The sequence below is a fragment of the Parasteatoda tepidariorum genome, chromosome 10 (assembly GCF_043381705.1).
Source record: "Parasteatoda tepidariorum isolate YZ-2023 chromosome 10, CAS_Ptep_4.0, whole genome shotgun sequence".
NCBI lineage: Eukaryota > Metazoa > Arthropoda > Arachnida > Araneae > Theridiidae > Parasteatoda > Parasteatoda tepidariorum.
Window position 1 is genome coordinate 57,242,909 of NC_092213.1, and position 23,419 is coordinate 57,266,327.

Genomic DNA, 23,419 nt, shown 5'->3' on the forward strand with positions numbered 1-23,419 from the left:
AAAAAACATTAAAGAAAATAAAATAAAAATTTTAAAAAAAGGGAGAAACTAAATTGACTTTTGATTGAAAACAATCAATAATAAAAAAGACAACTAGTAAATAAACAAGTAAGTTTTTACTTTTTAAAATAACCACAGATTTCTCTATACAAGTATTTTTTTTTTTCCATTTTAGCTATTCCAATTTTGAAAATTAAAGTGGAATAAAAGATTAATGTATCACTTTTATCAATATGAAGTTGTAGTTTTTAAATGGATTTACTGATTATTCAAATGTCTGTTTACTCATTTAACTATCATTAAAATAAACAATCCTTAATTGACTTGCTATTTATTTAGCTATTTTGAAGACTAAATTGCTAAAAAGTCACTTTTCAATAGAAAATATGTAAAATCTGCCTGTGCTTTGAAATATTTATTATAATTTTGTTAAATTTATAATTTTTTTTCTTGCTATTTGTTCATCATAAGTACAATACTAGCTTGAAATATATATTTATCAAAAATATTGACTTCTTGTTTAACTGTACAGATTATGACTGCATTTTTATTTTAATATGTACATTCATAGTGCTAGAAAATGATTTATGTGTTTTAGAAATTTGAATTTTTTAAAACATTTCTAGATTTACACATTATAAGCTTGTACTAATGAATGTTTTATTTCTGTAGAAAAACTCATATTATTAACTGTAAGATAAAACTTTTTTTCAACTTCTTAATTATAAATTATTTTCATTGATTTTAATAAAACCATGTATATCTTTATCTAGAAAGGTACTGGTAAATGGACTGCCATTTCTGCTTTAGATTATGGTCAACCTGTAACATTAATAGGTGAGATAATTAACTTAGAATTCTATTTACCAAGTTTAAAATAATGCAATAAGGAATGCAATATTACCTTAGAAATTATTTCAACTGTAATTTTATTAGTACTAAAATATGATGCTATGTTCATACAGAATTAACCAATGGAAGTATATTTGATCTATATTATAAAGTGTATTTAATTTTGTAATGGTGTATTTTACAAGAGAGCTTGGGACCTGTGAGTAAAATATTGCAAAATTTGGATATAGATTTTGAAATTAAGATTTTTTTTATTAGAATTAAGATTTTACTGTAGTTAAACTAGATGATTCCAAGAATGATTTGTTTCATTATTTGTTTTAAAAATTCGTGTAAATACTTCTCAAACAAATATACTTTTTTTTTAAGGTTAGTGTCTATTGAGTTTATGTTTTTATGAAACAACAAAATCAAATTTAAAGTTTAAAAAAGAATTATAAAAATGAAAGCAGTCTTCACTAATAAATCTTGTATAGTGCAATTTTATTTTTGTTTTACAAATTAGGTGAAGCAGTCTTTGCTAGATGTCTGTCATCCTTGAAAGATGAAAGGGTTAAAGCCAGCAAATATTTGAAAGGTCCAGCTGGAGTTAAATACCAAGGGAACAAAAAGGAATTTATTGAACACATACGAAAGGTAAATTTATTTAAATAAGTGGTAGAAACTGTTCTATAACTTTATAAATATTTTTAAATTATTATTACCTATATTTTTTTATTGGAGTGCTGAATTTACTTTTATTCTCTTATGTTATTTTATTTACTTATGGGTAAAACTAATATTTATATTGAATATCATAAAATATTCGATATCTTAATAACAATTAATTTTGAAGCATTTTTATAATGTATAAGTTTCTTTTAGAAGTGTAATGTAAAAAAATAATTGAATTTTTGACTAAGAATAAAAATTGAATTTTTATTTAAATTATGTTCGTAATAAAACTAATCATTAACCTAAGAAAAAAAAGAGATAGTTTAAAATAACTATTGAAATACTGGAAAGAAATGTGTTAAATGTTTTTCTCTTAAGTGGTATATGAGCACTTGTGGATGAATAAAAACTAGTTAATGGTTGTTTTAATGTGACTAGATATTCTCATTCTACATCTAAAAATTATAAATTTGACAAAGTACGATTTCTAGATAAAGTACTTAAAAAAATTGACGCTGGGCAATTTTTTTAAATTGATCCAAACAAAATTTATCTTTCAATACTGGGTAGAAATAAGGAAATATAGTCACAATATCACAGGACCAGTAATTAAAAAATACTACTAGTCCGTCATTTTTATTGTTCTATTTATTTGTCTCTATTAAATTTTTCTTAAAAAAAGTTTATAAAGTAAATCTAAATGAAAAATATTACAAGAAAACATGCAATTCACACAGTTATGATAAAATAAGCAATTTTTTACGAAATCAAGAGCAAAAATAAGAAAAAACAAAACAGCATACCATTCCTTTAGATCAATTGCTGGTCCAGGGGACCACTGATCATTATTTTACGGTGGTTCTCGTACATTTTTAAGGGTCCCAAACTGACAGGTTGCCTTTGATTTTGAGCTTTGCATTAAATTTAGTATTAGAGATATTTATTATTTTTGCTTTCACTTTCAAAAATAACTGCTCATAAATAGAGGATATAATCAAAAATTGGTGAAATTATAAAAGAATCTTAGTTTTCTATTTACTTCACTTTAAGATAATCTTATGTATAGAAATTTCTTTTTTATATTCTAAAATTAAATTTTTATTAAAAAAATAAAAATATAAGAAAATTTTTGCATGCTTTTTGAGAATAAGGCATTGAGTGAATAGTTTACAGAATTATTATTAATTGAATTGCAATGAAAATGTGCTCAATTTATTTGTACAATAATAAAGCTTTTACTTCTCTAAATAATAACATTCTATCTCTCCTTTTTTTTCCCCCAACTAGGCTTTGTATGCGTCAAAAATAGTATCTTATGCACAAGGTTTCATGCTTCTTCGGGAAGCAGCAAAAGTATTTAATTGGAAATTAAATTATGGTGCTATCGCTTTGATGTGGAGAGGTGGCTGCATTATTAGGAGGTATTATAGTTTGTTTCATAATTTTATTTCACATGTATACAGTATTTAGATGTTTTTCCTTGTTATCATAAAATTAATTTTGACAGAGTTCCCATATTTCTTAAAAACTCTTTTTTTATTTTATTTTGAAAGTTAAATCCCTCTAAAAGTACTCAATGTTGATTTAAGGTTCATAGTTCTCAATTTCTTAAATCGTTAGTTTGAAACAATTTAGTAAAAAATTTTGAAACAAAGTTTTTATTAGCTAAACAGTACTGTTATGAGTATCATCACATCAGTACTTCTTGTTACATAGGAAAGTCTTGTGTTTTTCGAGAAAAATCAGAATGTTTTTTCTCGCATACAATAACTGTATATTTGATGATTAACAACTAATATAGTATTTTCAAATGGACCTTTAAAATTAATTTTTTTAATTTTAAAGGTCTTTAATTTTTTTTATAAATGTCCTTAATTTATATATAGATAACAATGCTCCCTATTAAGCATGCACTTCGTTTATTTATTATTTTTTTATTTTTGTACAGAGCAGAAGAAATTACTAGAAATCATATAATGCCATCCTGTGAAACATAAAAAGCTGCCTTTATTTAAATGTAGAATTTTTTTGTTATGTTTTAATTTATTATTACATTTTCTTTTCTTTCTTTAACAGAAATTTATAAAATTTTAAATCAATAGCATTTTATTATACAGCATTCCTTGTTTTACCGTATAACAGAAATTTTTAGCTTGTAGATAAAATGATTGAATAACTGTAAAGAATAGGGATCAAAATGCTATGTATTAAAATATTCCCATATTTGCATTTGAATCTTTTTAAGGCATACTTGCCAGCTTGTATTGTTATTAAGGAAAATATAACTTAGTGATCAAAACATTTGTTTTAAAACATAAAACTCTTGTTTTCCCAAGTTTAAAGAGAATTGTTTTATCGCAACAGATCAATAATACTCAACTAGATTGGGACAAAGCCTCTTATCTGTTTCCTTTTTAATCTAAATATTTTCCATGTTGCCAGGAAAGATGTTAAACCGTTAAACTATTACATAATGAGCTATGCTTTGTGCCTGTTTGAAGAAGGAAGAAGCCTCTTTGCATGCTCCAGAACTGGCTTTTGTTTACATTCAGAGCAAATATTTACGTGTGGGCCTTAAGCTCAGTTAATTTCACCACAACACATAATGAAAAGTTTACTTGTGAATTCAAACATGTATGCAAGATCTTTTTGTTTCGCAGTATTGCTTCGAAGTGTTAGCGAAATAGATTTAAAAGATTCAACCTACTTTAATTGTTATTTACTGTCACTCTGAAAAATCTTCCCAAGTAACTATACAAATTGGCAACTATGNTAATTACAGTTCTTCAAAACTCTTTCACTTTTAAATTTTCTTTTTCATGCAATAAATATTCCATCTCTGTACCACAAAGTCTGCAAAACCTTTTGTAGGCATTACTAAGATTACTAAATAATAAATAAAACGATAATAATGAAAAGTGCTATTTCCTTAGTTGTAACTCGTTTTTAATTGGACAAACAGCATAAATAACATAAACTGTAAGTCTACTCTAAGTCTTTATAGTTCCTTCTAAATTTATTTATACTTAAGCAAACTATATTTAATTGTAGTCTAAGTACTTATATTTAAATAATCATTTAATTAATAAACATTATATTTAAATAATCATTTCATTATCACTTCACAGTTGAGTGAGGCTATTATTGATATATATTTTACTGTAATTGAAATATTTACATTTTAAATTCAAGATTTACTAGTATAACTTTTTAAGGCCTTCAAAATTGATTGATTCTGTGAATGAAAATTTATTTATTTATTTATTTTTTTTGCAGTGTTTTCCTTGGAAATATCAAAGCTGCTTTTGATAAAAATCCTGATTTGTCAAATCTTCTAATGGATCAATTTTTCTGTGATGCAATTGATAATTGCCAGGAATCATGGCGCCATGTTGTGGCTACAGCTGTTACTCTGGGAATCCCAACTCCTGCATTTAGCACTGCTTTGGCTTTTTATGATGGATTCCGGTCAGAAGTGTTACCAGCGAACCTCATTCAGGTACAAGCCTATTATTCAGGGCTCTCACAACACAGGGAAATCCTGGGATTGTCAGGGAATTTTATTTTAACTCTAAAAAGCAGGGAAAGAAGCAATTTTTCTATAAAAACCTAGAAAATTCCTATATTATACCTGGAAAATAGCCAGTCTTAGAATTGTCAGTTACAGTAATCAGTTATTAAGATTCAAGTTAAATAATTTTAACATCTATTAAAATTATTTTATAAAATTCAACTTTTTAATGAAATTTTTCCTTATTTCCACTCTCGTTCTAAAAGTGAGTGGGAATGTTTTGGTAATTGCATTTTATTTTTTGAATATCATATAATTTTCAATAATACATAATAGTCTTTGTATGAAATAATGTGGGTACTGCTTTAATTCAACTGGTTAAGGCCCCTTAATTATTTTTATTCCTTCCATTTTATATCTATATATATGACTCATTTTCTCATTTGCTGAAAAGGGTCTTCCAGATCATAATAAAAATTTCATAGACTTAGTACTTTCAAGCTAAATAAATATATAAAAATCCATTTGATTAAGTTATTTGGTATTAATATAAGAAAATTAAGAATTATTCTCTATCCTTAAAGAAATACCCCTAAGTTTGTATAGTTAATAAATTATTTATGCAACATAAAAATAAATTAGATCAACCAAAAAGTATTAATTGTCGATTTACTTTGTGCCAAAAATAAAAAATTTGCTGTTCTGAATCATCCTAAAATCCATGAAAAATTGCTACCCCAGATTCATTAGTAACACCAAACAACATTATTAAAAAAGACTCTTTTATTGAATTTCAATATGCATATTATTTATATTTAGTAAATGGTATTCCTAGATACATGGTTTAGTATAGTTATTTTCTGTAATTCGAATTGTTATTTAACTGCTTATTTGTAATTTCATATTGTGTGTAAAACATATCAACCAGCAAGAAAATAGGAATGAAAATACATTTATTTCCTTGAAAATTGATCTGATAGCCTTTTAAAGAAACTGGCAGCAATGATTTTAGTCCATGAAATATGACAATTATAAATTCATTTTCCTGCTGCAGAAAAAATGATAAATAGTAATATTTAGTAAAGTTCAATGAGAGTTTTATAAATGCCTTATTTTAATAGTGTTCATTTTTTATTTATTTAAAGATACTATATGACAAAATGTGAATTTGAATGATTAATACCTTTTATTATATAGGTAATAATTTATTTATTTGGTGAAAGTTTTACTTGCAATACATTTGTGAAAAATTCATGATAGAGACTGTTAGGTATTTTTCTACATATCCCTTTTTGGCTTCTGTTCCTCTAAATGTATAATTTTTAAAAGCAAACTTATGGTATTCACATTGAATTCTTTATTAAACCCATATATGTTAAAATGACATGGTTATTATTTTACATTAGATTTTTTATAATTTTAGTTTAGCTTTTTATTCAGGTATAAGTATAAAAACAAAAATCTTGTTATATTTCCTTAAAAATATTTGTGATGAAAATAAATTCAAAGCATATAGTAAGTTAACATTAGATATAATAAGCTAAAGTAATATTTTGGTTATCACATTACATAAATTTGATTAAAAAGTATTTTCTATGTGTAGAGGTTAATAATAACTTCTATTTCCCATATTGGATTTTAACATAATTTGAATAAAGAAATAACTGAATAAAAGAAATTCTAACCTTTTTACTTTTTTTTTTGAATTTAAACTCTCTATTCCACATTATAAGTACATTTTTTAATTAGTAAATGTTTTATTCAACTATTATTTCCTTTATTCTTTAAAAGTATAGCTTTAGAATATACAATTGCTTAGGATGTAGTTATAAAATTTGCATTTGACCATTAAAATTAATCAAGTATTTTTTTTGAAGTCAGACATTTCTCAATAGTTTTAAGATAAAATTAAATTTTTAAATTAATGTACTGCAAATAGTAGCTAATATCTTTTAGTATAATTTTAATCAGAAAATATTTTTTTATTGTGTTCATTTATATATTTTTAAATGTCAAATTTTCATGTCTTGTGAATTAAATTGATTTTTATCTCACTTTTTATTTTAATTATCAGGCCCAAAGAGACTATTTTGGTGCACACACATATGAACTTCTCAGTGACCCTGGAAAATTCATTCATACTAATTGGACGGGCCATGGAGGAAATGTTTCATCAACTGCTTACAATGCATAATCAAACTGTGTTTCGCTGATCAAAGTTATATATTTTTATGCTGATTATTTGTTGCAAATTATGATATACATTTGGATAATCTATTTATGCTATTTGCAATTTTGTTATGTAAAATAAATGTTTTATTGTTTGTTTCTTTTGTTCTTTTATTTACTAATACACTCATACATATTTAAATGAGTATGCTGTTGCTACATATTATTCTTATAAATAAGTTTTTATTTTTCGAGAAAAATAAAAAATAGGTGATTTAGAATTGGAATCTTCGTATAGTTTTTTTTTTTTTATTAATAAAATGACAAATAATTTTTACAATGAAAACGAAAATTGAACAGATTCTTTCCACTTTAGATGGTAAACAATTTCTTTAGTATTATTTGCTTTAATTTTATAAATTACATAATTAGAAAAACTGTGGTTTGTTTTGTTATTATATGAGCAGAAACATTGATAAAAGTTAATACTGTTTATAAATGAAATCTTTTATTTTAAAACTGACCAATTTATCATGAGTCAGTATATCAAGTGTTAGGGGACAAGAAAGGTGTGCCACTTATCTGAATAAATAATTAAAAAAGGCCATTTTAATGATGGTTTTTTTAATTCTCCTTGTTACTCTTAAGAATCAATAGTAGGATTAGGTGTCATGGTATATTGGGAATTCTTTCCCCTTATAATCATTCATGAAAAAAATGTGATTTATAATCTTTAAGGAATAAAAACTTGTGTTTTTTCAATGTGCAATTTACCAAAACACATTGAAATAGTGTGTCATTTTACAAAAATTACCAATTAATTAATCCACGCTGCCTTCATTCCACCTGCGTAGCTTACTTTATATGTGATATTTGTAAAAACAAGTCCCTCTCTGTCTTTCTTATATTATTTAGCCATAGTTCTTTATACATTAATTAAATATTAAAATTATGGAATAATTTTTAAATTTTTTTTGCACCCTCTTAAGAACGCATAAAGTGTTTTGAACTACAAATGCAAAGCAAGTTGACACATAGCCAGTATGGGTATCTCCTTTTCCTAAGATTTTAAGCTGTTTGCTTCCCAGACACTTAAAGTCCATGCTCAGAATTCTCTTGAAATCCAACCGTGAGTATTGAGCTTTTGCGAACTCACCGGCACAAGGCCTAGAGTTGCACAGGGTTATGAGTACCATAAATCAGTCCAGTGGCAAAGCCGTACATGTTCTGACTGAAATCAGGTCAAAAGCTGCAGCCTAAAATATTGTGCTTAGAGATTGCAAAGATGTTTGTTAAAGAATCAGCACTTTGAGTAATTAACCATCTTAACTTGTCGGTACCATCTAGGATTTGCTAAACATTTAGTTAGTGCTTTAATTCAATGTTTGTTGCTAAAACCCATTTCAAATCAATTTTTTTTCTTTTTTTATAAATTTATATCTACTAAAACAATCTTTCATGATCTCAAAGTGAGTAATGCGACCAGTAGGTAACATTTTTTTTTCGTTTAGTATGTTAAGTACCAAGTATGTTAAGCATTTGAATGGATACTATTTGTAACTTGAAGTGCAACTGATGTACATTTAGAGTGAGTTCAACTTTTAAAAATAAGCCTTTCTTTTTTTATTTCAATTCCTACAGCATAAACGCTTCTGTCACAATTGGTTTATATTTGAATTGTATTTATTTGAGAATGATATTAGATATTTTGGAAGTATGACATAAATACTTGCAGATATTTTATTCTAAGGCATTGTTGAAAACAATATGAAATCTGTACTTACAGAAATTTAGTTTGCAGAATGCCTAATGTCTGGCAAAGATGGTAATAATTCAATTTTCTGTTAAATAAGAACTGTGCATGCAATTCTCAAGATATCTTGGATAACTCTTCGCAAGATATCATGGGCGAATTTTGCGCAATATAATTCTGTAGGATTTGTTTTTCTGGCTCGTTATAAAATGAATTGAATCTACAACTGCATTGTACAATCTAAAGTGCAATTAAGTAAAGCTTTGAAAATTATTAACAGACATATTCCTACATTACCGGTAAAAAAATTTTTAAATCAAAATTATCGATCGGCGTTCTGCCGCATCTGTAAATNTTAAAGCTTCTTGTTTAAGACCAGTACGTATTGTGTTTTTTTGTAAGTTTATTGCTGCAAAGCCCCTTTCAACCGCTGCAGTACTCCCAGACAGAGAAAACATCAATATATGCGCAGTATGTTGCTGTATTGTGGGTCATTTTGCTGCCTTGTAACTTACAAGACTCTTGTAAGATAACAAAAATTGAAAATGTATCACGAGCATTAACGGGAAAAAGGCCGTCCGCGCGGACGTCGGATTCGAGAAATTCGTTGTCCTCGTAGAATTTTTGACCGTCGAGGACGGGCGGACCGGCTATTTTTCGTGCCCTGAATTAAATCCCCCACAACACCATTAAAAGAAAATGGAACCAAAAGAAAGAAGAAGAAAACAAAGGAATTTAAGAGATTTTTAAAAGACTTTTTGAAAACAGAATTGAGGATCTGGCCTAAACCGATCCTTCAACAGTATTCCCTGGATACCCCGAATGGGGGGGGGGGGGTTCAGGGTAAAGCCGAACTATATCATATTTTTAATGTCGTGCAATATATACATATAAAAAAAATCTGAGATTTTTACATAGATGGATGTTTTGGAACAACATCGATCGACGACGTAATTTTTTTCCTTTTAAAATGAATAATGATTATTGAGTTGTAGTTCATTTACGTCGCACTAGAGCTGCACAATGGGCCATTGGCGACGGTCTGGGAAATATCCCTGAAGATGATCCGAAGACATGCCATCGCAATTTCGATCCTTTGCAGAGGGGATGCCCCCAACTGCTTCGGTTGTCCGACGACCTGCACGCGAAGTCGAGCACTTTACGGTAGAACAGTTTAACGAGGACTCATACCGCACACCCTCGGTCCCTACGTAGGCTGATCCAAGTGGTCACCCACTAGCACACTGACCGTAGCCAGTGATGCTTGACTTCGGTGATCTGAACCGTGTCTTAACGATCAGTCCACTGCGGGACCAGGGTGTGACAACATTTTCATATAAAATAATAATTTTTAATATATTTTGATAGACAATTTGCAATTTACGTATTTAAAAAGAAAAATTCCTAAAATTAAAAGTTTGCCTTTTTTTCATACTTTTTTTGAGCAACGCCAAAAAAATGAGATTCACTAATCTGCATAGCTCAAGTGTGATTTACTACCACCAAACTTATTCAGTGTCTTAATTCCAGGCTGTCGTGGTCTTCGGATAAAATTTAACAATTAGTTAATGGCAGCACAATCATTCGGTTTCGCTCTGTCCGTCTTCTCTTCTTCCTAAATTTGTGGAATTTTAACGTGTTTGTGTTCAAAAAATTCAATAATTTAAGTTACAATTAATTTTTACGCAATCGTAGGTCAAATTATTGAGAACAATATTTCTTCTATTTAGAATTTGTGTTCAATCCGATTTTTAAGAAAGGTTTCCATCTCACGATTATATAATTTAATCAATGACATGTTAAATTGCAGTCCATGTTGAAACATCTTGTGGTGAAATTTTTATAACTTCCTGTGTTTACATGGCAGATTACTATGTGTAAAAGTTTAAATTAAAATGAAAATTTCTAAAAATCTAGCTTATTTAAAATATATGAGTTTTCACACATTGCATTAAAAGGTCATATTACGACCTTACTTAAAAGTACCTTCTATTTTAAAATAATGAAAGTTGTCACTAGTGTTGGTCTTGTCGGAGAACCACCGGGCAGGTATGCATATTTAAGTTGAAATTCTTGTTAGCATATGTTACTTAAATTTTTGATCGAGTTTTAAATAAATTTATTTAATCAAACATAATAAGAGTATATATGCTCTTCTTTCAGATAGTATTCCATACGTGAATTTATTTATTTGTTCTCATTTCTGCTTCAATTGGTAAGTAAAATATTTTTTATTATTTAGTATAATATAATAAAATTGAAAAAGTTATTTATTTAAACTTATTTAACTTCGATTAGTAAAAGCTTCTATTATTGTTTTATTTAGGTGATATCTTTTTTTTAGAAATAAAACAGTGGATGAAAGCAAGAAACAACATGAATAAAGTACAAAAAGGGGGATACTGTAGTTCTATTTCTCTAATCAGGAATCATCCTCTGTGTCTAAACTTCAGAATGTTGGTGCTTCTTATTTGTGTTTAGATACTGAGGAAGGTTCTTTTTTATAGAACTGAGTATGTCTATTTCTGTATTTTATTCACACTGTTTTTTGCTCTTAGTATACATAGCACAAAGTAACCCATTTTTTCTTTGGGCAATTCCAGAGAGACTGAAGTTAATTTTTGATAGGTTTTCTAATTTTAAATTTTTCTTATTGTTAAATATTTAAAAAAAATGGGTTTTTTCAATAGCCTAATAATTTAATGCTTATTAAAAAAAGAATGAAAATTATTGTTTTTTAGAATAAAAGTATTAAATGTGACTGAGGTTAGATAAAAAGGACAAATTTTTATTGTAAAACATATTTTTTCCTTCGAAAAGCAATTGTAGGATTATTTTTTCTAAAATTTCTTAACATTTTTTTTTTCTTCTTCAAATTAGCAGGTAACATTGAAGGTACACATGGAATTATCTATGGTACAGAAAATAGCAAAAGAAAAATATCTAGTGATTGATGTTACAGATGCTAATTATATTAAAATTTCAATATACTTTTTTAAAATTATTTTTACTAAATACTCAAAAAATGCAATTTCTGATTTTATAGGATACATAGTGAATAAAAAAGGAAATTTTTTAATGGGGGGATGCAGTTAAATGGTTTTTTTTATTTTGTTACATTGCCTTTTGTATTGTGGTATTGCCCAAAGTTAAAATCTGTTGATTATAATTTACCATTTAAGTTTTTGTGTGTGTTCTTATTGGATATTTACTTGATGATATATATTACAGAGATGTTGGTATTAGTTTTCCCATTTAATGATATTTTAAAACATAGAATGCTGGGAACTTAATGGAATTATAAGATAGTGAATTTTTATTTTATTTTTAGTGTCCATTACATTTAAATTACTTAAGTTCCTAATTTTGATTTATCAACTTGGTTTTTGAATGTCTGAAGTTTCATTTATAGAGCAATCTTTATAAGAAATTATTGTAAACAGTACATTAATTAATGTTTCACAAGACTCATAATGGTTTTATATGATTTATAATGGTTTTCATGATTCATAATGGTTTTTCATGATTCATACTGGTTTTTCATGATTCATAATGGTTTTACATGATTCATAATGGTTTTACATGATTCATAATGGTTTTACATGATTCATTAATGGTTTTACGTGATTCATAGTGAAAGTCTTCAAACTGATTAATCTTTAAAGCATGGTTATGCACTTCAAGCATAATTATGAATCAAGATATAATTTCTTAGCGAAACACTTCATGTGTACAGAATTTAGACTGGCAATAATTTTGGTACTAGAATTCAGTTTATGTGAAGAATGTAGAATTTTAATAAAATCGTAAATTTTTTAATAGTATTTAGATCTAAAAACAATTTTCATGTGTTATTATTTTTATGTATTGTTTCAGAACCCTGTTTTTTCTTGTTAATTAAAGAATGCCTAGCTAAGCCATTCTTTAATTTTGATAATCACTAAGAAACACATAAGTTATTATTATTATTTAAAAATAAAATTATTTATTGATATGAAGCCTCAGTGTCGATTTACTTATGACATCAAATAAGTTATTTCTAGCCCTTTTTGTACATAGGTAGTTGACAATTGGTAATAAGTTGTAAAACAGTTCATAGGATAAAATAAAAATTGACTCTGTTATGTTTCTACACAAATTTTTTTGTCCATATATTAAATCATGAAACTTTAGATGGAATTTATTCTTAAAATATGGAATTTATTTTATTTTAATAAATTAATGATTTTTTTTTTGACCAAATGTGGAAATTTTTTCTAACATGCATGGAGAATAACAACTCTTAGATTGTATGTAACATTAAGCAATGAAATAAATTTTCTTTTATTAAAAATTGTTGTGTAATTTGGCTTGGAATTATGTTGATATTTTCTAATTAGTTATGCCTGGGAAATTAAAAAATTTCATTTTTGAATTGAATTGGGAACCATGGAATATTGCATAAATCAAATATTCTGCTAGAAATATTTTATGCCATCAACTGCTCCTACAATTCTAAATAGCTAATAAAAAAATTATAATTGGGACTAACTAACTGTCCTAGAAAAATTTCCTTCTTGTGCTGATATCAGTGTAGTCAATACCTATTTTGATTTAATTTTTATTATAATTTCACAATAAAAGAAAAGAATATTGGGAAAGCTTATCAAAAACTGGTTATCTTGAAGAAATCTTCCGCGGAAGGCCTTTGATCTTCCTGAGCCGTGTCAAATTGATGAGGAATAATTTCTAAATTATTGAGCTCAATCATACTCAGTAGTTTAGCCTATTTTTACATCATTGTATCTTCATCTTGATAGTTATTAAATACTGATGCCTGTAAACACAAACCAATGTAACTTTTGCAATATTTGTGTATCTTTGTTAGGTTTTGAATTTTTGTATTTTCATTTTACATTACAGTTACAACTTAAGTATTTGCTCTATATATTTAATTGAGTAACAGGAAATATTAAAACTTGTTTTAATGGAAATTTCAAAGTGGAAATATTTAAATCCATCAACTCTTAAATCTGAAATAAAAGTTCAATTTTGGTAACATTATTATAACAATTTTTTTAAAGATGTATCACATATTTATTTAGTGTCTTTTATTTATTTACAACAAAAGGGACATGACAGCATAGTTTTTTCATAAAAATCTTATAAAAGTGTCACTAATTTTATTAATTTTTGAATGTTACATATATTAAAAAAAAAAGAAATTAAAATTTGATTGCTCTTGTTCTTAATTATCGTTGGATGCTTTTTGAGGTCTTAAAGCAAAAATGACCAATGAGTGTGCAAAATTTTTGAAAAATTACTTAGGTGATAAGCATTTTTGTGTTAATAATTTTACATGACATTGATTAATAACAGAATTATTTTTCTGTTTTATTCTTTTAAAATTTGTGTTTGCTAAAAAAGTAACTTTTTGATTAACTTTCCCCTAATTTTTGCATTTTTATTTATTTTTTATAAACTTGTATAAGAATAAAATTGCTTTTATGATTTGAAAAGTAACGATGCAAGGAATAGTGATTTGGCCGTATAGCAAAATTTTTTTGTTTAAAAAGAAACATCACTATTTTTTTTCATATAGAAATAAGTTTAGTCATTATTTAAAAATAATTAAAATTACTGTATTATTAGTATGAGGTAAGGGGGAAAAAACTTTAATAGAAATGTTTAAAACAATAAAGATAATTAGATATTAAGGTAATTAGAAAAAACTAACAGCTATTAAAAAGAAATAGAAAAACAAAATCCACTTAATTCATGAAACAAAAGAGATTATGCCTGTCAGAAACGCTTTTAAAAATGGAACTCTATCATAAAAACGCCTATTTAAAACGAAGATTTTACTTGTATATAAAAGCAAAACAGAAAATCTTAATTTTTGAAAGAAAATTTGAAAGGTAAACATTTTGGTTTTTCAATTACCGTATTTTTCCAAAAAAAGTGAAGATTAAAGTTATAGACTAGTTAATAACTAGTAATAGAAACCCTCTTAATTTTCCCATCATAATAAAAACATCTATAAAAACATAATTTTTTTGAAAAAGAAATAGATAGAAACAGATGCAAACAGATGCTAGATAGAAACAGATGCAAAAATTATTATTAATTTTTAAATGAGAGATTTAATTCTAAAAATCTTAATATAACTTTTACCCACTGCCGTATTTTTAGAAAAAAGTGACCATAGGATAATAATATTCATTTGGAATACTTTTTAAAAATGCTGTCATAATAAAAACTCTGATAAAAAGAAAAGTTAATAAAAAAATCAAGAGAGAGACAGGAAAAATATTATTCTTGGTTCAGTAGAAAATAATCTAGTTTCAATTTTTCAAATTTCGCTTTTTCATCTGTCCTTCAAAACAAAAATTAACAAGTTTTAGAACTTAACAAATAGGTGTAAAAACTATTTCTAATCATGTATAGTAAGAAATATGATTTTAGATAATTCTTTATTAAATCTTTTAAAATTTATCCCTAAAAAACTGTCGAAAAAAAAAATCCAAATAAAACTTTGCCAAATATTTGGTCGAAAATTCGACCAAAAAAAAAAATTAGTCAAATATTAGAATTATGTGTATCAAATTGAAGTTCATTCAGGTTCAAACACATTTCTTAAGATATTCATTTGCATATTTTCTGAATAAAACTTTTAAGTTAAGTAAAAAAAAAAATTAAATATACAGCAACATGATGTAGGAAACGAAGAAGTAAACAATGACCCACCCCCTCTATAAGTTGACCACTAAAACAATGCACCACAAGTGGTCAACTTACACAAGTTTTACTGTAATAATTTATAATTTTTATCTAATTATTTCATTACAGTTGAAGTTTTTTAATTGTTAGGTACACAAATTTTTAACCGTTTTTAAAGTATTCAAATTTATATGCCTAAGTACAAAATATGAACGAAATTGATCGAATAGTTCTCGAAGAAATCAAATTTATAAATGACTTTTTAAAATTACATAACTCTGAGTTAGTAATGGAGAACGCGAAATAGTAGGCTCGCGAGGGATGACCAATGTACAGTCGCGAGTTTATGATAGTGGCGAGCATCACCTTCTGTGACCAGCTGGTTCGCCATGGAATAAATTTTTTGTATAGATTTTTTCGAAGGGATCGAAATTACCGGTGAGAAATAGTTTCTGAACTTTTCCTAATAAACTACTAAAAATCAAAATGAATTTTTTTTTAAATAGTTTTTTTTGTTTATCGGTTGAGAAAAAAAACTTTTTTTTTTGTCAAATTTTCATTCAATGTAACTTTTAATTCAGGTAATTACCGTATAATTATCGGAATAATTACAACATTTTGCAATGAACTTTTTTAAATTTTTCTGTAATCTGATAAGAGCAAATGGTCCATATTAGATACTCTTGATAAAACTTATTTAGTTTTTCTATTTAACTCTTTTGGTTCAAATTCGAGACTTTTAGTATGTTTTTAAAAGCGTTTTATTTAGCAACACTGTCAATTAATTTAACTAATTCGATATATACGAAATATCTGAATGAAAATTTCCCATGATAAGATTAATATTAGGTCTTTGTAAATATGCGCCTTTCTTGAAAACGATTGGTTTTAGGTTAGGGAAATTGTTCGTCATCCATCCTCGAGACTCGAGCTTTACTATTCGAATGCCAATTTTCGAAAAGTTGGTACATTTTTTTTTAATGAAGGTGACATGAAAAAAAAGTGGATATTCGCATGATTATTATTCAGATATCGTATAATTTTAAAGTTGTTTTCAAAATTCGAGGACAATTTTAACTTTATTGTAAATATTGAAAGTTGCCAATTCACACTCGGTAATTTTCAACTACAAAATAACTTGTGTGTTATTTTTAAATATCCTAATTAAATAAATAAAATTTGTACGTATTTCATTTTTTTGCAAGTGTTTGCTTGGTTATGCTCTTCTCAAAGTGAAAGATTGGATTCCTGAAAGTGAGGATTTCTCTCGTCAATGGAACCCTGAATGATCGAGCTTCTTTTGGCATTATTAAATTATTTCAAATTATTAATTTTGAAATTATTAAATGTGACGATGAAGTATTTAATGTTATGAATTTTTTCTTGGTGTATGCAAATGCTTAACTATTTTTTTTTAAAAAAACGAACAGTTACAAACGATGAGAATAGTTTCTCAGAAACGCATATTTTGAATTTAGTTATTACATTTTGAATAGAAAAGCTCGACGAGAAATGCTTATAATTTTTTTATTTTTATAAATCCTTATTCTTTTCATAGTTTATTCAATATATTGTTATTGAAAAGAATTTTTTATTTAAAATTTAGCTGTTTTTTTCATTCGCATATTATATAAAGAAGTTCATATAATCCAGCGAAATCTTTAACTATGGATTATTGATTGGACATAAATATTATTACTGGGTAAAAGTATTATCACTCTCGGAACCCTTATGATCTTTCCCCGGAGCATTCAGATTCCGCGGAACCCTTTATAGGTGTTCCGCGTTTAAGGTAGTCAGGCTAGTTTACTTTTTCCGCACCCATACGTTCGCTATCTGTAATAAAGGATAATCGAACCCGCTGCAAGATGCATTCGTAAAAAATGGAAAATTGCGGCGGGTATTGAGCTGGTGTTCAAGTTGAGCTGATAATTAGGTGGACAGATACATTATCAATTAAACAATATTATATCTTATCGATTAAATAGGCACACTGCTTATTGATTCCAGAACTGTTAAATTTTACTCTCTCTGTTTCTATTCTAGAAATTGCGGCCTTTCGTTATTTTTTTTTAAAACGATCTTCACTTTAATCCTTTATCGTTCCACTTTTGATTTCTGAACCATTCAGTGTCGAGGGAAGTTAGATTTTGATCATACGTGCACGATGTAGTCTGCATTAAAGCTGATGACTCTCCTAATATTTATTTATTCATGCATACGTTAGACACGGTAGATGCAACGAATATCAGTCATTTATTTACAGTTCTGATTTCGGGATTAAACTTACAACTTACTATTTTGGTGCGGAAAAATAAGACATCAGCAATTTTGATGTGTTTATAATTAAATACTGAACTCTTCAGTATTTTTCGGAAATTGCAAACTTAAAATCTTTCTCTTTTTAATAGTTGTAATTTTTTCTTCTTCCAAAAGTTTATTTAACTTTTTTTATTTTTTTTTACATGGTGCCTATTTTAATTTCCAGTTCATTTCATCGCGGGGTAAGAGGACACTATACCCTGGAATAAACCCTTCATGGCATATTCTCTACCATCAAGCTAAGTTATTTAAAATTTGCAGTTCAGAAAAAGTGAGTTCAGTCAAATGCTGGTTTTTTTTCTTCTTCAAAATATCAAAATGCAAACAAATTATGGCATTATCACTCAGAATTACGCTGTGGGTAAGTAATATTGCAATAATCTGTTCAGATTTTGAAATTTTGAAAACAGTTTTTCAGCATTTGAAACTTTATGGTTTACCTGATATCACTTTTGTCTTGACTTAGATTTTAAATTACCTATTAAAGTGAAACAGAATTTGCAATGGGAAGTTTCTCTCGTGGTATAGCTTGCTCTGAATTCAGTAAAACAATATTTTATCTCTATTAATTCATATCATCAAATGAGAATTTCTTGGATTACTAACAGACCTACTACATTCTACACGTGAGTCGCGATGGCTCAGGGGATAGAGCGTTCGCCGTCTAATCAGACGAACCGGGTTCGAATCCCAGTCGATACGAATTCCGCATCCCGCTTGCAGCGACCACAGTGCTGAGACCACAGTGCAAATTACCCCCAATACTCGATTCAAGAGTTCCCCTGTCTTCTGGATTGGGTTCAAAATTGCAAGACTACGGAGTTGAACATTAGTAGTCGTAAACCCATAAAATTGGGTCGGCTGTTCAACGACGGTTGTAAAATAAAATGAAACATTATATACTTATCGTGTGACTTTGGTCTATTGGTCGCTATTGCCATTTGTTGAAAATGTATAAGTCAAAATAATCAAGTATAAATTTTAGATTGCCTAGTACGCCATGGTTACACGACTTTTTTTAGGAAAAGGCCGGTCTGGAGAAAAAAAAAAAAAAAACAGGTGGAGGAGGCAAAACGAATTCAGATTTTACATCAACTGATCATTATCTTATTTCTGAGTGTAATATAAATGATATCATTTTGTCTTAAAATTAAGAAACAAAGTATTGTATATTAACTAAGTACATGTATAATTTTTTTAATTAAAAAACAATTGAAGTTACGCATATTTTTTTTTCACTATATATACTTTGATTTTTAAATCTCTTCACTACATTTAATTCAATCGTGTTTTAATTAAAGAAGTTGAAAAATTGATCTACTAAAACTTATAATTTCACTTTTTTATTCAAGTTTGTTGAAATTAATTTCAAAAACAGATTTAAAATTTCTTACGCTAGTTTCTGACGTTAGATTTTCATAATTTTTTGTTGCAATGTGGGTTGGAGGGCTCTACATACCCCTATCCTAATGAAAAAGAACTTTCTTACCCAATTAAATTAAAATTTTTTTTTATTTGAATGAAATTTTATTTTATTAAAAAAGTGCGTAATGTTATTTTATTAAAAAAATTCAAAAATGCATAATATTTAGATATGTTTTTAAATATCTATATTTAAAAGTTGATGCACTTATTAAATTGATTGAAATTTTATGTATACTTTCATCGACATGAAAAATACTTCATAAATGAAATTAAAAGTCCATGAATTAATATTTATTGACTTATTTACTGTGTATTCTAAATTATTATTTATTGAATTACAATAATTGATTTTGGCAGAATTATTATTTTCGAATCTGTCGCGAGTACTTAATCAATTTCTCACGTAAACGTGCCCTTCATTTCCTCACAGCGTTGCTTACTTTCCCCGTGTAACTTTCCTTTCCAAGCGCAGATTTCATTCTTCCTGACCAAGAGTAAGAGCACACATCTTGCTCGCAGCTACGATTGTTCTATTGCATCGTCGCCAACCTGATGAAACTGTCAACCAGTTGTCACACTTTCCTAGGAATTTTTATGGAAGTAGAATTGCGTTTTATTACAGCTGCTTCTCAAATCGTCTTATAGATAAGATAAATTAGAATTTTCATTTAATGGATGAAAAAGATCTCGCCTCCGCACAAGACGTGTCATTGAAATTTAGATAAATAACACATTTAATTATCGCTTGCAATAATAACTATTTTCATCGTTTGGTTTTATTGAATGTTTTTTCGGAACTGAAAAGAAATGATTTAAAGACAAAAAATGCGTTATTGAAAAAGCTGACTTGGAATTTTTTTTCATACCTTTATTGAGTTGGTGTTTGGTTGAAAATCGTGATTTCTCATCAGCATGACTAAGTCGGATTTTGAAGATGGTATTGTTCTCAAACCTATATTTAAAAAACAAGATGATTTGCAAACCGATTTAAAAATTGACAATTGCAATGGTACTATTAACTATGGATACGAAGCTAGTCCAAATGGGAAACATGGTACGTATTTTGTTGTTAGATTGTTTATTAAAATACTACATTATTTTGTACGAAAATTTTATGTTTTATTTATAAATCTAATATTATCTACGATTACACAAAATCTTATTTTAATGCCTTTGTGTTTAGTTAAAATTTTATATATTTTAACGTTAAAGCTAGTATTTATTTATTATAATTAGTGATAAACGTGCAGATAGTGAGTAGTTTGATAATTTTAAAGTTATTTACGTATTTTCGCGGTACTTCTGTAATTTTTGTAAAATTGCAAAGATAAAAACTAAATTTCTTACTACTAGTTATTATATTTTAATGTATTTTCCTCCCTCTATAAAATTTAAATCTGTAAAAATTTGTGTTAGAAATTATGTTAATAAGTTTTATGTATGTAGTTTTTTATAATTTAGTTTTTAAATGTTATTGTTCTCCCTGATGAGTAATAAATTGTATTAAAACTTCAGATCGCAATGCTTATATTGTGTGCATTGTTTGACATGGTGTAGCGCTTATTATTTTTTTTATAAGGCTACAATAATGTCTATAATATTCTTAAATGTGTTAGTAGCAACGTTTTCTTCCAATTGCAGTGTAAAACTAATTTGTGTCAAAAATAGACTCAATTGGCTCTATTTTGAAGTTAATTCAAAAATCTATTTTATTCGTAACTATTTAAAACTGTTTTTTGATTGTAATGCTTAAATTCTTGTTGTAAAATTTGAAGTTAAACAAAGAAAACCTCTGTTTCATCTTTTGAAAAATTGTTATGAACTTGAATATGCATTATAAAAACAGAAATTGTAGTTTTGATGGTGGAATCTCATCCTATAATTTTTTCTAAAAACGTTTAGAAAGTCCGTAGTCCTACTCTACTGTTTTTAAATCGAGAATCAAATAAAAATTTTTTAATGTAAGTATTAAATAGAAATTTTTAATTGAATATTAGAATTGAATGATAGAAATATTAAATAGAAATTTTCTTAAGCTAATTTATTTGCAATAATGTTTAATTTATTAAATATATGTCAATTTAGTAATGCATTTTATTACGCAGTTTCGCGATTTCTCACTTTGCATTAAAAAATTACTTTGCATCTGAAATGTAGCAATTCGCGGTACATGTGCAACAAGAGGCAATATGGCTTGCTGAGGACGCACACCATTATTAAGTCAGTAACACTAAACTAACAATTTGTTTGAGAAAATTATTTTTTAGAACATATTTAAGACTGAGTGAAATTAAATATAATAAAGAACTTTTTTTGAAATAAAATTGTCAAAAAAGATGTAGAAAAGTCAATTGTTTGATAATATTTTAGTATAGGTGGTGTTTGGCAAACCACATCTCTGTCATAGTAAATCACTATTACAAATTAGCCTATGAGAATCATTCAATAAAATAGTTTTCTATTTGCATTGGGTGGTTTATTTGTACAATTTTTTTTTCTTCAAATGAAGCAGTTATTTCGATCTTTTTATTGATTTATATTATAGTGATATTAAAAAACGACGTTTACTCAGGTTAATGTGACTGTTATTTTTACTTTATTTAACATATTTATTGATTATTCTCTTTTTCGTGCAGATAGTTTAAATAATTTTGGTGATTTCGAGCTAACATTATTTCGATTTGCTTATATATTATCCGAATCCTGACCATGATTGCAACCTAACTAAACTGAGGAATTTGCTCAATTGGCAGTAATTTATGTATTTTATAAATCGCGGTGCTGATTTCCGAATTACGTGAATACGAATTCTTTGATTTTTAAACAGCGTGAACACGAGTTAGAGTTAGGATTTACATTACAATTAGCGTCGCATATATTCTGCGCTTCCAACAAATATTTATTTCAGTTGATGCCTCCTAATAAAGCTCTATTCTCTTTGCTAATGTCACGTAGTTCTAGTTTTCTTATAAAAACTATTTAATTTTTCAATTATGAGCTATTACGTACTTTATAACCTTAATTGCTCGATTACTTGTAGTTTTGAAATAACTTCTAGAAGTTGTTTCTTTGACATTTATTCCATTTATTAACAGATAATTACTGCTTGAACTATGAAAGCCTTGAAAAAGCTGTTTGAAGGCTGCAAAGCTTTTATATATACATATTTACCGCAACGCGATGAAACTTAATAAAACTTCATTTTTCAACTTGTGCTATTTTTAAACTCTATTTTTATTCCCGCAAAATTAAGGAAGAATGGTCAGCGCTTTTCGAAATTTGGAAGAATTTTAAGTGATCGTTCTATTTTTAATTTTGTAAATGGTATTAGGTATGCTTAAATATGACACATATATATACAGGGTGTCCCAAAAGGTCGTTTACAAACTTAACATGCTGGTCTGTCATATCATGATGAACAAGATTTACATAGGAACTTGTGTCCGAAAATTAAAACTGAGACCGCTAGAGGGCGATAAGTGCAGGTTTGGATGAGGAGAAAAAAATGATATCGATAGCGGTGTTAATATGATTTTTATTATAAAACATCATTACATCACAGCAAATGCTCAAAATTCCTTCCATTTGCCACAATGCACGTTTCACAGCATCGGCGCATGGATTCACGAACCCGTTCAAATTGGCCAGGAGTGTCACGGACACGTGCTGCCGCTTACGCGATCCTGGCGATAAGATCCATGTCCGATGTTACAGGTGTCTCGTACACTATGGACTTCATGTGTCCCCACAGGCAGAAATCCAGGGGAGTCAGGTCGGGGGATCGCGGCGGCCAAGGGACTGGTCCGCCTCTACCAATCCAGCGATTAGTATAAATCCTATGGAGGTATTCTCGAATAGCGTAGCTAAAGTGGGCAGGCGCTCCATCATGCTGAAACCAGATGTTTCGGCGTGTAGCGGCTTGAACGTCACCCATCAGATCCGGCAAAACTCTTTCTAAAAAAATGCGATAGGTATTTCCGTCGAGGCGTTCAGGTAGAAGGTAAGGGCCAATCAACGGCAACTTACAACTTCTA

At 27.7% G+C, this 23,419-nt stretch overlaps 2 protein-coding genes and 1 long non-coding RNA gene across 10 annotated transcripts in view; 2 read left to right on the plus strand and 1 right to left on the minus strand.

Moving 5' to 3' along the window:
- The window catches only part of LOC107453087 (phosphogluconate dehydrogenase), a 36,662-nt gene extending 29,316 nt beyond the window's left edge, over window positions 1-7,346 (plus strand). For all 5 annotated transcript variants that reach the window (XM_043049223.2, XM_043049224.2, XM_043049225.2 and 2 more), the window contains 5 exons: window positions 774-837; window positions 1,358-1,488; window positions 2,794-2,927; window positions 4,783-5,005; window positions 7,092-7,346. In XM_043049223.2, the coding sequence (XP_042905157.1) occupies window positions 774-837; window positions 1,358-1,488; window positions 2,794-2,927; window positions 4,783-5,005; window positions 7,092-7,211 (672 nt within the window). In that variant the 3' untranslated portion in view covers window positions 7,212-7,346. The remainder of the gene's footprint in view (window positions 1-773; window positions 838-1,357; window positions 1,489-2,793; window positions 2,928-4,782; window positions 5,006-7,091) is intronic.
- A 3,156-nt stretch (window positions 7,347-10,502) lies between these two features.
- LOC107453091 (anne boleyn) overlaps window positions 10,503-23,419 on the plus strand; it is a 90,147-nt gene continuing 77,230 nt past the window's right edge. For 2 of the 4 annotated variants that reach the window (XM_016069777.4, XM_071187212.1), the window contains exons 1-2: window positions 10,503-10,988; window positions 11,103-11,154. Coding sequence is in view for 2 of the 4 variants with exons in the window: in XM_016069773.4 (XP_015925259.1) it covers window positions 20,298-20,439 (142 nt within the window). In the remaining 2 variants the exon portion in view is untranslated. Of the gene's footprint in view, window positions 10,989-11,102; window positions 11,155-20,297; window positions 20,440-23,419 lie in introns of those variants that run through there. The other 2 variants (XM_016069773.4, XM_016069774.4) reach the window with 1 other exon arrangement.
- The window catches only part of LOC107453095 (uncharacterized), a 30,238-nt gene continuing 20,437 nt past the window's right edge, over window positions 13,619-23,419 (minus strand). Inside the window, exons 2-3 of the long non-coding RNA XR_001585275.3 lie at window positions 20,252-20,337; window positions 13,619-13,755 (exon numbers count right to left, since the gene is read on the minus strand). This is a non-coding gene — a long non-coding RNA (uncharacterized lncRNA). The remainder of the gene's footprint in view (window positions 13,756-20,251; window positions 20,338-23,419) is intronic.